The following is an 18591-nucleotide window of genomic DNA, read 5'->3' as shown; positions in this document are numbered from 1 at the left end:
TTGTGAATTGAGTTGTTACATCTGTGCAATACATTTCAAAGCCCAAGATGAGTGCTATAGCAAAAGTGAGGTTCCGTTTTAAAAATAGAGCACTAGTAATACAATTAATGTCATTTTAAATTAACCTCATTTAAAATCACTCATTTAAATATTTCCGTAAAGGTCCTTTGTTATATTTTTTTTCACAGGTTATCATTATTGAGTGTATATTTATTTCCATCTATACTCAGAAGGAGAGGATATGAAGCAGAAGTATGTACGCAAAAGTATAGTGGGAAGAGCTGTCCTTATTAAGCCTGCCCATCTACAGCAGTCAACCTGAATTAATACAGATGATTTTAGTGCAGATGGCGCTAGTGGTAAAGAACCCACCTGCAATGCAGGAGACGTAAGAGACAAAGGATCGATCCCTGGTTCAGGAAGATGCCCTGGAGGAGGGCACAGCAAGCCACTCCAGTATTCTCGCCTGGAGAATCCCTTGGCCAGAGGAGCCTGGCAGGCTATGGTCCATGGGGTCGCAGTCAGACTCGACCAAAGCGATTTGGCACACTTTTAATGCAAGTGGTACAAATCTAAATCAAAGTAGCTAAAGTAGAAAACGGAATTTTTTGGCTCATGTAACTGGGAGGTCTTGTGTCAGCCACAGTTAAATTTAAGGACTCAAACTTGTTAGGACTCCTCTTCCATCTGTGCACTGTTTGCTTTTGAGCTGTACTCATCCTCTATTGCAGGTGGCTTCTTCCATAGGGCAGTGGATGCTCCAGCTTCAGTAGACACCTTCCTTGCTCTGTGTGCCCTTCCATTGGAGAATGCTCTGAGTGGCCCAGCTTAGGTCACATATTCACTTGTGAACCAATGGTGTTGCCCAGGGGTTCAGTTATTCTGTATGACTGGGCCAGGGAGTTCTTTTGTTGGCCGTTCACCAGAATTATCTTAACAGAGAGAAGGAATAACCCTTGTACAGCAGCAATGTTCAGTAGGGCCCTCAAAGGGGCTTCTTATGCGTTGGTCATGAACAGTGCTCAAGAAGGGCGCATCTCTGACTGAGCAAACAGGCTGCTATGTAAAGTATGGAACTCAAAAGGACTGATTCATAGCAAGTTTTCTCACTGCAGGATTTTTTTCTAGGAAGGAAGCTAATGCACAGGAGATTCAACTTCAATTTGCTCAATCTTTTAGGTCTTATAGTGCATGAAATGACTGGTTAAATAACTAGTTAATTCACTTTAAACAACCATTTGACTGTCACTGAAATGTCTGATCAAAAATTAAGGTGTTTGGATTTTGGATAATCTTCCCAGTTTGCGCTAGTGGTAAAGAACCCGCCTGCCAAAGCAGGAGATATAAGAGTTGCAGGTTTGATCCCTGAGTCAGGCAGATCCCCTGGAGGAAGTCACAGCAATTGACTCCAGTATTGCCTAGAGAATCCCAAGGACTTGAGAGCTTGGTGGGCTATGGTCCAAAGGGTCACAAAGAGTCAGACACAACTGAAGCAACTTAGCATGCACAATTCTCTAATATGGGATTAGAAATAATACAATATTAACAGCTGATTGCTTTCCATTTCTAAAATGTGTTGGTTAATAATAAATAGCTACATAAATAAGAATCTATATGAGATAACTATATTAACAGGCTAATCATGCTTCCATTTGCAGAAAATCTGCCTTTTAAAATGTCAACCAGATGTGTTCACTAGAATGAAATCAGAATATTTTGCCAAACAAAAACAGGATATTGCTGCCTACCACTTTATTAGTGGTGAGTTCCCCATTTAAAACAAATCTTGCCCTCATAAAAATAAGAGGGCAGTATAAGTACACACAGCTTTATATAAGAGGAAGATGGTGAGGTTTCCAGAATAAGGACTATCACTGTGATCCATTGAAGACTGCGTGGATCACAATAAACTGTGGAAAATTCTGAAAGAGATGGGAATACCAGACCACCTGACCTGCCTCTTGAGAAACCTGTATGCAGGTCAGGAAGCAACAGTTAGAACTAGACATGGAACAACAGACTGGTTCCAAATAGGAAAAGGAGTACGTCAAGGCTGTATATTGTTACCCTGCTTATTTAACTTCTATGCAGAGTACATCATGAGAAACGCTGGGCTGGAAGAAGCACAGGCTGGAATCAAGATTGCCGGGAGAAATATCGATAACCTCAGATATGCAGATGACACCACCCTTATGGCAGAAAGTGAAGAGGAACTGAAAAGCCTCTTGATGAAAGTGAAAGAGGAGAGTGAAAAAGTTGGCTTAAAGCTCAACATTCAGAAAACTAAGATCATAGCATCTGGTCCCATCACTTCATGGCAAATAGAAGGGGAAACATGGAAACTGTGGCTATTTTTCTGGGCTGCAAAATCACTGCAGATGGTGATTGCAGCCATGGAATTAAAAGACACTTGTTCCTAGGAAGAGAAGTTATGACCAACCTAGACAGCATTATTAAAAAGCATTACTTTGCCAACAAAGGTCCGTCTAGTCAAGGCTATTGTTTTTCCAGTGGTCATGTATGGATGTGAGAGTTGAACTGTGAAGAAAGCTGAGCACCGAAGAATTGATGCTTTTGAACTGTGGTGTTGGAGAAGACTCTTGAGAGTCCCTTGGACTGCAAGAAGATCCAACCAGTCCATCCTAAAGGAGATCAGTCCTGGGTGTTCATTGGAAGGACTAATGTTGAAGCTGAAACTCCGATCTTTGGCCACCTGATGCGGAGAGCTGACTCATTTGAAAAGACCCTGATGCTGGGAAAGATTGAAGGCAGAAGGAGAAGGGGATGACAGAGGCTGAGATGGTTGGATGGCATCACCAACTCCATGGACACGGGTTTGGGTGGACTCTGGGAGTTGGTGATGGACAGGGAGGCCTGGTGTGCTGCAGTTCATGGGGTCACAAAGGGCTGGAACGACTGAGTGACAGAGCTGAACTGAACTGACGATTATTTCTTTAAGTGATATGTCTATGGCAGTGGTAGTCAGCTAGAGATGATCTTGCCTCCAAGGGCCTATTTGGCAATGTCTGAAAATATTTTTCACTGTCAGGACTGGGAGTTTGTGCTTCTGGAATGTAACAGATAAGGCCAGGATGCAGCTAAATGCTTTACAATGTATAGGACAGGCCCCCACAAATAACTAACTAATTAACTAACCCAAAAAGCCAATAGTACTGCGGTTAAGAAACACTGGTCTGTAGCAAGGTTCAGGCAAAAAGGCAGTGCTTAAGACAAAATATCTGTCACTGACAAACGTACAATCTACTTAGGTGAGATAACACAAAAAATATAAATGATCTCATTCTATAATACATAAATGCTAATTATAAGCCCTTTACTATGTGTGCCTGAATTGTATCAGGCTGTACAGAAGGAAACGCCATTGTTGGGTTCTTTATCAGAGCAACCTTCGTTTTAGTAGTGAGGTAGATGTACGCTGAATCTTGAAAAATTTGAATGGACTGACAGGGACAATTTAGGTGGAGGGTAGGAGGGAGGCAGAAGTCTAGAGAGGAGAAAGGGCAGTATTTTAAAATAACCAGCTTGGCTACAGCAGGGTTTTTGTGGCAGGGCAACCTTAAGGAAACAATTATTTCATCTGGTGTGTGTGATCACGTGATGGATGGAGTCCTGGCTTTGTGGTGTCTCAGCTGAGCGTGTGAACTATAAAACTGTCATAGCCCTTACCTTACGGTTATCAAAATTAGGCCTGGCCTGCCACATGGTAGTGCTCAAGTGATGGTCAGCTCCTAAAGCAAATGTTGAGGAAGACTGAACTGTACAGAAATACTATAAGAGTCATTGGACTTCAGTGCCTAAGGGGACGACAGGACAAAAATAATGCTTTAGATTAATCTGAATCTAGGTAGGTGGTATGTAAGTGGTCACGATACTATTCTTTTGACTTTTCTGAATAGCTAACAGTTTCCTATGCACAAGTCCCTACTTTCAAACTTTATCTTTGGTTTCTGTTGCAAGAATTTAGGCTCAATTGAAAACAGGTCCCCTGTTTGTTTGCTCTTCACTATATCCTCAGGACAGAGGAGTCTGCGGGTTACCATCCATGGGGTGGTAGAGTTGGATATGACCTAGAGACCAAACAAAAACAAATATCCTCAGAATAGTACCTGGCACACAGTAGATGATCAGTAAACTATTTTCCAAGTCCAGCCACAACGTTAAAAGGTCCAGGACTACAGTGGTGGCAGTTTGGGTGGGATATTGGCAAAGATTTCCAAACGCGATATTGATAAAATTTTGGTGATTTGAGGATAGGAGAACCGCTTTGAAAATGTAAAGGTGATGGGAGATGGGTGAAATCATTTGCAGTGAAGTTAGAAAAGATATAGATCTGAGGAAAAATGAACTGTATTTTGGATCCATGACATTATGGGCAGTAGGCCAGTGATGTGCGGAACTGAAACTTAACAAAAATTTTATCTAGAGGAGACTGCTGAGGCTAGCAAAGGAGATGAGGTTTCTCAAGGAAGATGAAGGGCCTATTCTCCCAACATTATTGCGAGCAAAAACGGAAACAATGATCTTTTTTGTACAGTAAGTAGTGTCTTTTCAAAGTCAAGTAACACATTGTTATTGAGGGACTGCAGTAGAATCACAAACCAGGTACTCAAAAGCTTTGTTTGGACTTTCAAAAATCTGGGCTATTTTAAATTTACATGAGGTCACCATCAACAATTAACACTCAAGAGCTACATACACAATTCTTATTCTCTTCAAAACCAGGGAGACGTGTCAATCTTTGGTCTTCCTTTCCACTGGCACACTGGAGCTAAGTACCTGCTGTGCCTTTAAATGACTCGTTTCCCACATTTGATTGTGACCCTCCTGGCCCCTGTAGGTTCTTGATTTTGCAGTTCCTGGTCAGCTGCTACTATGTCAGCTTTAGTGACAATAACAATACAAACAGCAACTGTGAGCACTTAGTTCCAGGTCCTATTCTAAGTATGCCACAGACATCATTCACTATTTGAGGGAGTTACTATTATGAATCCATTTTGCAGAGGAGAAAACTGGGACACAGAGGTTAAATGATGTGTCTGAAAGTCAACAACCAGCAAGTGGCAGAGGTGAAATAAATGTCAGATTTAAATTATAGATTACTCTTTATGAACCGGAATCTTTTTCTAAGGCAAGCCTGTGCTCCTCTGTACATACACAACAGACACGCACACCCTACATGACTTTGGGCAGCTATCCCCTTTCTTCGTCTACCTGTGCAAAGCTGGCCAAAGGTGAACCAAGCTTCATTTCACACCACAAAGCATGGTAAGGAGGGCAAGTCATAGTGGTAGAGAGACGTCCTCACGTTTATCTCTAGAAAACACAGAATGCACAGGTAGGACTATCTTCAAGAAATCATGTTCTAAATGGAGATACGCAATGTACTCAAAAGTTTTAAAGGACATTTAAACAGAAACATGAGGGTGGGTATAAATACAAGTTGTAGAGCAGATCCAGAGACAAAAGGCTGGGGTAGGGGACACAAGAGATGAGAATAAGGAGAGCCAGGAAAACCATTTGGAAGTATTTCAGTGAATCGACAGTGGTTTCTTAAAGGTCTCACAGGCACTCTGGGTTCTCTCCCAAAATATCAGCCGACATTAAAGTTTGCCTGATTTAAGAAACATTCAGTGGAACAAACATGGAACAGAATGAAAGAATCTGAAAGATGAGAAAGGACATCTGATTATTACACTGGAAAAAGTGAGAAAAGGATTAGGAAAAAAAATCAGGATTCTAAAAGATCTTGGTGCATGAAAGCATACAATTATAAGGCAGACATGAATTAGGGAAAAAAATACATCAGTTGAATAAAAATAACAAAGTGACAATGGCATAAACAAAGTATTAAAGTCAAAATCAAAAAATTCACTCATTAAAAAAAAAGTCACTTGTAATTACCCAGAGATAACCAAAACTTTCCCCCCTCTTTCTGACAACATGTTTGGGAAATGTGCAATCAGGGGTAATAGAAGCTGGTTGCTTAAAGTAAAAGAATATATACATCTGGGAAAGAAGTACTACAGCAGGAGAAAAGCGACAGAGAATTGCTCTTTGTCCCACTTTGACTCTAGAAAAATCCATTAATTTCCTGTGTTGCTATTCTAACACAACCCCTCCTCCTTTTTTTACGGCTTCCCTAAAGGCTCAGATGGTAAAGAATTTGTCTGCAAAGTGGAAGACCTCCATTTGATCCCTGGGTTGGGAAGATTCCCCTGGAGGGTATGCATCCCACTCCGGCATTCTTGATAGAGAATCCCCAGGGACAGAGGAGCCTGGCAAACTACAGTCTATGGGGTCGCAAAGAGTCAGACACAACTGAGCAACTAAGAACATACATTACAGTGATATAACAGGGCAACCACGAACCTTAGAATCAATGAACCTTAATTTTCTAAGTCTCTGCTAGATGCTGGGGAAAAAGAAAACCAGTATTTGTTGAATGCCCACTTTGCACTATATATTACTATATAACTTTGACTGCTTATTTCATTTAATCATGACTACAGCTGTATAACGTGGGCACAATAAGCATTTTAAAGATGAATGTGAAGGTTCGAGAGATGAAATAACTTGCCCAAGCCCACACAGCTGTTAGGTGGCAGAGCTGGTACTCAAACACTTCTTTCAAACTAGAATGAAGCTGATCTAGGTTAAAATCTGGCCTGCCACTTCCTAGCTTTCTGGCTCAAACCTAATTAACCTCTCTGGACTTCACTCTTCTGTAATACGGGGAGACAAAACCAATTCTCACAGGGTTATTTTGTGAAAATCGGTTTATTCATTACTTCATCCATCAAATGATGGACTACAGAACAAGGAAGTGAAGAAATGAGGGAGTGGGATAACATGATACCAAAGTCAGTAACTCTAATGCTGTGATAAAGTGCAAAGATTGCTAGGAGAGCAGCATTAGAGCAGAGGAGCTGGATGGGCAGTGGTCAAAGTGTGAGGCTTGAAGGAGAGATTTCAGAGCTTATGTGGATTTTGAAGTCAACATGAAGAAGATGACCATGGGAGTGGGTGGCTAGGGATGTGAAAGGCAGGGATGGATGAGGAGAAGCAAGGGAGCTGAGAAACTGGAAAACAATGAGCAACGCATGTGAAATACCCGTAACTCAGCTGGTCCTTACAAAATACGAATCCTAAGAAATAAAAAATTAGGAATAACAAACAAATTTCTCATCTGCATATTAAAAAGGATGAAGGTGAGAAATCTGCCTCAGTGGCAGGCAGTGGATGGGAACGAATATCTGATGCTACAGAAATGCGTCCAGAAGGCAGACAGTGTATTCTTCACCTAGGCTCTTATTCACTATGTCCTGATAGGACTCCCTTCCTCTTAAAAACCTCTGCTTGAAGGCAGTTAGGTGTTTCATTAATTGCTTTTGTAAGAGTAAATATTAATAAAATACTGAGAAGCAAAAAAAGCTGAACTAAGTAGAACAGGAAATGTTAACAAAAATTTCCAGGCAATGTTTACTATAAATAAACATCTATACCTCAGCAATTCCTTCTGCCTCAGTTAAATGCCACCTTATGAGAGATCTCTGACTTTCCTAGGTAGAATCATCACCCTCTGTCCCCCTCCATTATCACACTTTCTCCTTTCCTTTTTTCTTCATAGCATTTATTACCACTGGGTACACTTACATATCTTTGTTCATTGTCTTTCGCTGGTCTCTTTCCCAACCATACTATCTTAAGAGTTGAGACTTTGTTTTCTTCATGGTTTTATCTCTAATTCCTAGAATAGACTTGGCGACACAGAAGTTCAAGAAAAGTTACAGTAAAAAAAAAAATCTACTTTAAAAACTCTTTAACGTCTAAAGTACTCAATAAAAAGAATGGTTTTCCATTTTTACATTTAGAAATTATGAAATAATGTTGAGAAAATAAAATTTCTAGTACATTTTCCTTAACACCTCTAAAGATGAATGTTAATTAGATAATAATTAGATAATAAAGTTAAAAGAATTAACTCATTTATTTCCCTTAGGGCTTACAGCCTGTATGTTCCTTAAATCCTATTTGCTGAGCTTCACAGTTCTGTGAAATGTACTACATCTGTGATGGTCTAATCATAACTTACCACCTTCTAACCACCACAGTTAATTTTTCCAAACTGCCATATTCAATTAATACTCGGGGGACAGGAGGAGAAGAGGAAGAGAACCTAGTATGCCTTTATCGACATGGACTGTGTTATAGTTATGCTCAAATTTTTTTAAATATGTAACCTTATCTATTTTGGCTGTGCGGGTCTCGGCTGCCGCACAGGCTCTTCTCCAGCCGTGGTGCGTGGGCCGCTGACTGCACGGCTCCGAGCACTGTGCCGCCCAGGCTCCGGGCGCGCAGGCTTCAGCAGCTGCGGCGCGTGGGCTCAGTCGTTGTCGCTCTTTGGCTCCACATCACAGGCTCAGTAGCTGTGGGCTCTAGAACTCGGGCTTAACTGCTCCGTGGCACGTGAGATCTTCCTGGACCAGGGACCAAACCCGTATCTTCTGCATTGGCAGGCGGATTCTTTACCCCTGAGCCACCAGCGAAGCCCTATACTCAAGTTCTTAAATCAGAGTGTGCCCAAAAGCCAAACTTTAAAATGGTTTGATTTTTTAAAAATGGTTTAAGATTATTCTTGAATCTGGACACTGCCTAAAATGGATTTTATATGCTCTTAAGGTGAGCAAGTACAAATGGCTCATTTAGTAAATGCGGTTTAATGTCAGCAAATCTAAAATTTCAGAGGCAATATTTTATTTCAAAAGTAATAAATAATATGGTCACATAGTAACTGGTGAGAGTTACAAGGATAGCAACCCTTAAAATTCTTATAAAAAAACTAAAATTATTTCACAGTTGGTCTTGCATATATTTCTCATGATTGCATGTTTTTCAATAACCTATTAATCTACATTAAAACTTAAATACATAGTAACTTACCAACAGTGACAGAACTTCAAGGCTGAGAAAAAGCACTAATCACAAAGAATTTCAATTAAAAGTTAACCTAACAGTCCAGAAAGAAATGTTGTCAATGAGAGAAGTCCTAATTATTAAATAAGATAGCTGTGTATTTGTTTAAAGACTAACACACACCTAGCTTCACTGAAACACTTCTGAAAAAAAATTATACATACATATTTTGTTAAAAACATAAAATAAAACTTAAAATAATTCCTCTACTTAAAAAAAAGCAAGACTCCTAAGAAAAGTTTATAATATCTCATTAACAAAGCAAAAACCTTAAAAAGGTTCATCCATTTTGGTCTTCAGTTACAAATAAAAAGTCACTAACAATTCATTATAATAATCCTATAAACAATCAGAAACATTATCAGAAAAAAAATTGTTGATAAAAAAATCATCAATTCAATGAACATTTTGATTGTTTTATTAACAAAATATAGGCAAGAATTATAACCCTCTCTGGTGAAACTTCTCAAATAATTTTTTGTAGAAGGCCTTGAGATGTATCAGTTATAAAACATATTAAAAAGAAAACATTTTTAATGTACAAATACAAACCAGTACTTTATACAATAATTCTCTACAAAGTTTGTCAATCGATGTAAAAAATAATTTGTTTCAACTGAATATAAGGCATGTTCAGTTTCTATGATTTTGCAGAATTATTTTTTTTGCTTTGTTGGAGACTTTTCTCTTCGCCGGTCCTGATTTTTCTTTGATTCTCCGGATTGTTCAGAGTATCGGCTAGATTTTTCCCATTGCCTCTCAGCACCGTTCTGATACCTATCTTCATCGCTTCTCGAACCTGAATGTTTTTTATTTTTTTCTCTTGACTTGGATCTGTCCTTCCTTCTAAAATTCTCACTGTCCCTATTTCGATGTCTGTGCTCATTTTCAGAGAAAGAATTTCTCCTCTCCCGTTTCTTTCTGGGATCTCCATGAGTATGTTCCAAACCCATGCGTGCTTCTTGGTCTCTGTCACGCACGGCTCTGCTGTGGCTGTTTCTCTCAGGAGGACTCCCTCTGTCTGAAGTGAATTTTGTTCCAGAGCCTCTTGAATCTCTCTCTCTGGGTTTCTCTGACCTCCTTTCTCTCTCAGTCCTTGTCTCCTGGTGCCGATGCTCTGGCCTCCTTTCTTCTTGTTTTCTATCATTCATTTCTTGTTTCCTGATCAATTTATCTACTTCTTTACTTCTGTGGTTCCCATGCCCCTTCTTTCTTACATTTTTAGCTGCATGTGTAAAATGAAATATAGTTAGTTAGCTTATATTTTAATCTTAATTTCACAACTGAAAAAAAAATCATATTTATTTATACATTATAGGTTTGTTTACTAATTCAGACAAACTGGATAAAGGGTCAAATTGACTGAATGCAAAATCTGGTGACAGAACAGTATACAAAAAATGTAATTTTTAAGAATATACAATATATTCGTTACTGAAGTAACTGCTTTGATCCTTAAACAAATGTTTTAAATAAGGTATATAGCGAATGTAAAAGTTTTAATGAAGTGACTAAAGTGGTACATTTCCACTTACAAATTTTATCCAAAACATAAATTTCAGCCCATATCTATTATGTCATATGAAACAGAATGCCAGAGATGATACATAATTAAAATACAATGATCCTACGTGCCAGCCACATTAATTCCTAAAAGGTGGGTTGAATGGGATGACTGGGTTTGTGCAAAAACAGGAATACATATTTTTCAAATACAAACCTCTGTCTACAAAAATAAGAGTCCTGCTACCAGAGAAGTAGTAACTATGCAAAGAGAAGCTATGTTGAAATCTAATCATAGGCTTTATGAGAGCAGCAAAGGCTTGATTGCTAAGAAAACTCTTCTAAGGCCTCGAAACTTTTCTTTTATCGGTTTGTCCACAAATATAAATATTACTTAGAATGAAATATCTTACCCATTTTAAGCTATAAAACACACTTAACCACTTTGTATTATCTGCTTTGGGTACATAATCAAAAGTACTGAGATGATCACAATTTCTGTCAAAGTTGGAAAGCTGCCTATCTTTGTCCTACCTCCACTCAAATGTACCAGCATCTATTTCTCCTGCCAAATGCCTACCCATGGCAAACCCACGGGTCCTCGTTTGCCACAAAGGACCCGTTTCTCTGGTTCCTATCAAGCAGTCCAGCTGAACTACAGCCACCCAAGCAGAATCCATCTGGCTCTGTGCAGAATCAACGCCTCTCTGACCCTTCTGTATCCCACACTTGGTGCTTCCTGACACCAAAACCTGAGCCCGACGATAATATGCACTTTCCTCTCTCTTTGGTGTTTGCTTTACAATTTTCTAATTTGGTATAAGTTCAGACTGCTTTTATGCTATTTAATATGTTATTAATAAAACTGAAAGCTCTCTACTGAAATTGTACGATGAGGCAAATTAATTTTGAATCAGCAAGCTTCCTTACTGCAGCAGTTCATGCTGTGCTATCATCTGTTCTCAAAACAGATACCATGAAATAAATTCTTTAGAGGTGAATGGTAAATGAACAATGTTAGTATATTTCAACTTAAGAATAAAACTTCCTGTGAGTAAATGGAGTCTTGCTCTAACAATATAAATCACTGAGTCCCCTAATTCTGGATGCCACATAGTATGTAAAACACTCTGAAGAGAAACAAGTGTGTAAAGACTAGCCTCACCAACCTACTAAAAAGGCTGTGAAGAGCTGCCTCTCTGAAATACACACTAAAAAACAAGAAATGACATGCATTTTGGGCAATCAGACTCTCTTTTATTTAAATTAAGATATTATGGTGAAAGAAGGCAGAGTTGGCCCTGGGGAAAACAACACAGACCTTTTCAGAAAATGGCATATTTGAAAAAATACTTTACTACAGCACTTCCTCTTCCAAGGAAGATGAAGAAGATTGTGAAAGACTAGTAATGTTGCTGAAAACAACTAGAAATGCCTGATAAAAGCTTAACATCTGCTATTTAAAGGCACTAAAGATCTGATACAACTTGACATGCTATAAGGAAGGAAGCGCTCAAGAAAAAAACGATGGGAGTGTGTCAAAAGAACACAGGAGTCAACTTGACGGAGTTTCTAATTGCCAAAGCTGAAATGATCTGAACAAGAAAATAAATGACAGCACTGGACTTTAACCCACAGGATAAGATGAATATCCATGAGTCTACACTGATATATGTAACACGATTAATAAATAAATGCGGGGGGCACAACTCTTTTTTTTACAAGAGAAATTTCATTATCAAATGTAGAAAAAAAGAGACAAATAAAAAAACCACCATTTGGCAAACATTATAGTAACAAGTGTGGCAGATAAGATCCAAAGATGGGTGCAAAAACAGAAGACTGAAACAGGAGAAGGAAGAGATCTGCACAGTACTGAATTACAGGCCTATAACGCTCTTCAGAGGCCCCTGGACTGCAAGGAGATCCAACCAGTCTATCCTGAAGGAGAGCAGCCCTGGGATTTCTTTGGAAGGAATGATGCTAAAGCTGAAACTCCAGTACTTTGGCCACCTCATGCGAAGGGTTGACTCATTGGAAAAGACTCTGATGCTGGGAGGGATTGGGGGCAGGAGGAGAAGGGGACGACAGAAGATGAGATGGCTGGATGGCATCACGGACTCTATGGACGTGAGTCTGAGTGAACTCCAGGAGTTGGTGATGGACAGGGAGGCCTGGCGTGCTGCGATTCATGGGGTCGCAAAGAGTCGGACACGACTGAGCCACTGAACTGAACTGAACAGTAATTTATAGAGAAAAACAGTTTCCATGAAAAAATCCAGCAAATAACACCATAACCAAGTGATTAAAGTTAATATCACCTATAAGACATTATCAACTCCTCAGTAAGGCACAGTAAGAATAACACATCATCTCTATGGTATCCTGGCCAAAAATGAATAATCTCCTTCTAATCATGAGAAAACAGACAGATATTCACACTGAGTGACATTGTGCACAGTAAGTGACCAAAAGACTTAGAAAGTGTCAAAGCCGTTCAAACCAAAGAAAGCCTGAGAGAAGCTATCGTGGGTTATATAGAAGGCTAAAGAGAAAAACAATTAAAGGCAAGAAGGATCCTGAACAAGAAAAGGGACATCAGTGGAAAAACTGGTGAAATTCAGTCTTTTCCCAATGTTAATTTCCTGATCTTGATAACTAAACTATGGAAGATACTAACATTAGGGAAAATTGGGTGAAAGCTATATGGAAATTCTCTGTATTATTTTTGTAATCTTCTTATAAATCAAAAATTATTTTAAAATAAAACATAAAGAAGACCCCAGTGAGCTAGCAAAAACAAAAGGAGGATTAGAAGGGCCAAGATTCAAGAGAAGGCAGAACCACAGAGAAGTGAGCTGATGTCACCTTCTTCCTGCAAGCATCTGCTGATTCAGGGCTGCTGCTGAGGGAAGAAACCAGCATAGTTCTGGTTGCCTCGCAGGGCTTAAGAGACAAGAACGGGGCTAGTTATTTGCAATGTATACATGTGACAAAAGAGAGATATCCAAAATACATAAAGGCACTTATAAATAAACAGAAAAGACAACATAATTCTAAAAGGGTGGGGGCAGGGAAAAAGCTTGCAACAGCCACTTAACAAAAAGAAAATATTCAAATGGCCAACAATACACAAAATGATGCTCAGCCTCACTAGTGATCAAGGAAATACAGATTAAAATCACAATGCAATGCCACTGCATGCCCACCAAAATTGCTAAAATGAAAATGATGGCTAAAACGTTAGTGAAGATGGAAGCTACTCTACCGTACCTCTCACACATGGTTGCCTGCATGTTAAGTTGCTTCAGTCGTGTCCAATTCTTTTTGACCCTATAGACTGTAGCCTGCCAGGCTCCTCTGTATATGGGATTTTCCAGGCAAGAATACTGGAGTGGGTTGCCATGTCCTCCTGCAGGGGATCTTCCCAACCCAGGGATCAAACCCACCTCTTCTGCAGCTCCTGCACTGCACGTAAATTTTTTACTCCTGAGCCACTGCGGAAGCCCCATCCATGGCTGGTGGGAGTGTGAACTGGAATAACCACTCGGAAAGCTGTTTAGCAGTCTCTACACACACCCTACAACCCAGGGATTCCACCTCTAGGAACATATTCAACAGAAATGTGCGTACACATACACACATATGTCACTAAAAGATATGTATCGTAGCATTCATGGAAACGCTATTTATAAATTTAAATTTCCACTGAGTGAAAAGGATAAATGTTAAATACACTATGAAATACTTATACAAACTGAAAAACTATACAGCAATGAGAATGAATGAAAATAACTAAATGCAATAGTATGGCTGCATCTCACAAACATAAAGTTGAAAGATAAACCAGACATAAAGGAGTTCATAACACATAATTCCAAAGTTTAAAACAGGCAAACCTCATTTAGAGAATTACAAATCAGAACAGGAGCTGCCATGAGCCAGTGGATGGGAGGAGTGGTACTTAGCAGGGGAGAGAACAAGGGAAGGTTTCTGGGGTACTGGCTGCTCTTGTTCTGGGTCTTGGATACATGGATATGGTTTATGAAAATTTACACAGCTGAATGCCATAAGACATGCACTGAATATGTGGTATGTGTCAATTACTAACATAAGGGCTTCACTGTTAATACTAAACAATTAAAATTTCTTTAAAATACAACCATCAGGAAAGCTCCTCCAAAGCAGATGACAGACATTATGAAAGGCATTTCAGTCAGCACTGAAACAAGTATTTGCCAACAGAGTATCTTCATTTTGATGAAGAGGATTCCAAAAGATAATCCTAACATTATAAATATTGAATTCAGTATAGACTGCAACAGTGATAGATGATCATTTATATTATTAATTGTGGCTTTTAAACAAGCGAACTCTAAAATAAATAAGCAATCAAATTTTCTCTTCGCTTATAAACACCACCAGCAACATACTTGTTAGAAAACAGCATGATCAATTATAAACGAGTTTCAGTACCTGAGACTGAGCTCTGACTACTGGTGGATGAAGAATCGCTTTCTTCACTAGAAGACTCTGAACTGCTGTCACTGCTGTCTGAATCAGAGGCAGAGGAGTCAGACTCTGAGGAGGAGGACTCGGAAGAGCTTGAAGAGGAGGAGGATTTATTTGGCTCAACATCTGGTTTTTGTGCCACAATGACCTTTGGTATATTTTTGAGATGCTCACGCAATTCATCCCTAATTAAAAACATAACCCACTGTTAGATTCTGTCTCGAAGGAACTGTGAGGTAAGTTTGAGATAAGTTGAATAAAACTCTGATAATAATTCTTACGTTAAACCTCCAAGACCAATAGAAGTAAAGAAATTGATGGCAAATCGAGTGTTTCTTGGGTTATCTCGGGGTAACAATCCTTCAAAGAATGGCTGTAGAGTTCTGAAAAAGAAAATGAACAAAAGAGAACAGAATGCTTGGAGATAAAAAGGCAAAATCCTCATACAGTCATTTTTCAGAATTTCTATACATTAAATTAGTAAATGAAATACAAGCAAGTGATTTAATTAGGTCAGGCTACATGCTATCTAATGACATGAGTAGGGTCAAGTGATAGTTTACTAAAATTGACTTCCAGGAATTTCCCTGATGGTCCACTGGTTAGGACTCAGTGCTTTCACCACCATGGGCCCCGGTTCAATTCCCGATAGGGGAACTAAGATCACACAAGCCACGAGGTGTGGCCCAAAATAAAGAAATTAAATTGATTTCTATAATATATGAGAGGAGGTTTTTTTAAAAAAACTTTCATATACAGTCAGAATAGATATACTTATATAACACATATAAATCTATGGATACATATGTGTATTTATATTTGAGTGTATGTACAGAAAAGTAAAAAAAAAAAGCTCTCTTTTGTTGTACATACACACACGCATGTCTACACAGTACTGTGCAAGGCACTGGCGGAAGGGGAAAAGCAGTTAAGAGAAATCAAGGGTGAAGACTGTATGGAATCGCTACTTCTCGGGAGGGGAACGAATAGAAAAAAGGCAATATCATGTGGTTTTGAGTGACACACTCAGTGGACTAAGCAGCAGAGTTAGAAAAAACCGTCTTTCACAGGAAAAGGTGACAATATAGGAAGAATGATTAAGAGTTTGCTGGACAGAACAGGAGAAGGAATTCCCAGCTCTGGAAACAGAGGTAAGGGGGCATGAATCAGCTTACTATTATTGTTTAATAAGCTGGGCAATGTTTGAGCGGCCAGAATGCATCCTGCTGGAGAAGGAGTCCCACAGCCTGGCAAGCAGACAAGGGCCAATAAGTAAGTATACGAAGTGAAGAGAAGCAAATGGATTGGCCCAGAGCACGCAGAATTCAGGACAGACCTCTGGCGAACATAAGCGAGGCAGGCCGAAGAACAGAGACCGGGAGGAGCAAGGCAGAATGAGAATAAAGTGAGGAGTCAGGGAGCAAGTGGTCAATAGTGTAAGTGAGACCAAGAGGTCAAGAGGCATGAGGACTGTGCAAGACTGGGGGATTTGGCAGATGATCACTGAGAAAACTTTGAAAGGATTTTAGGAGTATGAATGGAGTAGAAGTCAATGTAAGTGGTAATGGGCAATCAGAATACCTGCAAAGAACGAGAGCTGGGATAGGGATTACAAAATAGTCCTGGAACAAAGCCCGAGTTCAGCATAATAATCTAAACAGTTATATGACTTATAGGACTGACCTTCACCAGTATATGTTTACAATTATCCCCTGATAATACAACATCATTTTAAGCCTCCACCTTAGGGTAAAAATGAAATAAAACTACAAATACTTATTACTGGAAAACTCCAGTCAGCATGGGAAAATAATTTTGCATGTTCTAACTAGAGTAAAAGAGGCATGAAATCTGCATTTTCTCTACTTGAACTAAATGACCATTAAAAGTTTCACATTGTCCCCTGTCACAAAGAACATGAGAGTCAAGAGGAGTGACTAATAGATAAAGAATGTCCTAAGGACCTAACACATATTTTTACAACTAAGAGTGGACTTACAGTTGCAAAAGTAGGAGAGTAAGAGTAAGAATAAAAAGTGTTTAATTTAAAATTTAATAGTAAACTTACTCATCCTTTAATCTTGCATTAAGTTTAGGAAGACCCATGTATTCACACAGTTCTTGGAAAAATATTTTCACAAAAATTCTACTGGATGACGTAGTAGTTTCTTCACTCAGTTTTATACATTCAAGAACCTGAAAATTAGAATTTAAAAAAGACATTATTATTTTGGTATTCAAATGGTAAGACAAAGTGACCAATATCTCTAACTTTCAGTGTCCTCTGAAATTATGGTTTGTTATCTTCAATTAAGTATCTTCCATTATGCTGATATATATTAGTACCTGGGAAAGCTTAGGACTGCTTTTCTATACAAATTTTCAAAATGTTAAGATGCTACAGATGTAAAATTCATTCTCTTTCCTGAGTAATGTGCTTTTTATAGCAGGGAGGAATATTGTCTCTAGCATATAATGCTAAGATTACTAGCTCCTAAAACCTAGTTATCAAAACGGACGTTATCATATTGTATGTCCAGCGCATACAATACGTGAGAAGGGTAAAGACCAAGAACGATGGCTTCTTCTGAATGGTAAGACTAGGGCTTAAAAACTGAAGCTCATAGGGAGATATTTTAGAGTGAAAAAAAGTAAAAGCAACCTCCAGTTTTTAATGGATCATGTGTTCCAGGAGCTTACTATTTCAATTGTTTGAAACTTTGATTTCATTTTCCCAGAGAAGGAAGAAAAAAGCAAAGTAAAAAAGTTTAATAGCCTGCTGGGTTAGCTTATAAATGCCCATTAAAGTAGTGGGACACACTTAGTACTTACAGTATTACAAAAATCTATCCAATGTTTATAAGCTCAACAATGTTGTTTCATTCTACCATTGGGTTGTGGTATTCTACAATACGATCCTCTTTCTTCTTGGATACAATTTCTTTCGAATTTTTCAATTCCTTCAGCCTAATCTATCACTTTTATTCTGTATTATTACCATGGGCATCTTACCTCTTCTGTTATATGGTATTAAACTCCTTGAAAGCAGGGACCATATATAATTCATTTTGGAAGTCCAGTGTCTCTTTCTGGGCACAGAGTTGGTGACCAAACAAATGGTTGTTGAATGAACAGCAGTTGTACAATTAAGTGGCAGCTTAAGGAATGCAGTTCAAATTCCAGCTCAGTCTAATTTCCCCGTCGAGAATATCTTTCCCTGTTCTAACTATGACTACAGGAACTCCTCCCAAACACTTATCCAACTTCAGTGTTGCCTAAGAAAAATACATCCTGCCAGAACAGTCATTTCTCTCATGTTCTTACCAGGGGAACTTCTGATGGTTACTCCATCAGGAAACAGGCAGTAACTCAGAGGATCATGTGCCACCAAACTCTGCTATACATGGATAAGCGTGCGCACACACATGAGTGCACACAGAGAAGATAAAAAACTATGTTCTGAAAACATTCCTAGGTATCGCCTTCAAAAGGCACTGTAACGTTTAGACTATTAATATCATTCAAAATGTTATTTCTTACATTCATTCACTAAATTAGCTTCTTGATTCCACATTATATGAA

At 38.9% G+C, this 18591-nt stretch overlaps 1 protein-coding gene across 1 annotated transcript in view; it reads right to left on the bottom strand.

The window, feature by feature from the left end:
* Positions 1 to 9650: 9650 nt before the first annotated feature.
* The window catches only part of CWC22 (CWC22 spliceosome associated protein homolog), a 45130-nt gene continuing 36189 nt past the window's right edge, over positions 9651 to 18591 (bottom strand). The window contains exons 16-19 of the mRNA XM_052635781.1: positions 17078 to 17205; positions 15291 to 15392; positions 14974 to 15194; positions 9651 to 10219 (exon numbers count right to left, since the gene is read on the bottom strand). Of these exons, the coding sequence (XP_052491741.1) occupies positions 9651 to 10219; positions 14974 to 15194; positions 15291 to 15392; positions 17078 to 17205 (1020 nt within the window). The remainder of the gene's footprint in view (positions 10220 to 14973; positions 15195 to 15290; positions 15393 to 17077; positions 17206 to 18591) is intronic.

Source organism: Budorcas taxicolor, chromosome 2, assembly GCF_023091745.1.
Source record: "Budorcas taxicolor isolate Tak-1 chromosome 2, Takin1.1, whole genome shotgun sequence".
Classification (NCBI taxonomy): Eukaryota; Metazoa; Chordata; class Mammalia; order Artiodactyla; family Bovidae; genus Budorcas; species Budorcas taxicolor.
The sequence above is the reverse complement of the archived record's forward strand: the minus strand, read 5'-3'. Positions and strand labels throughout refer to the sequence as shown.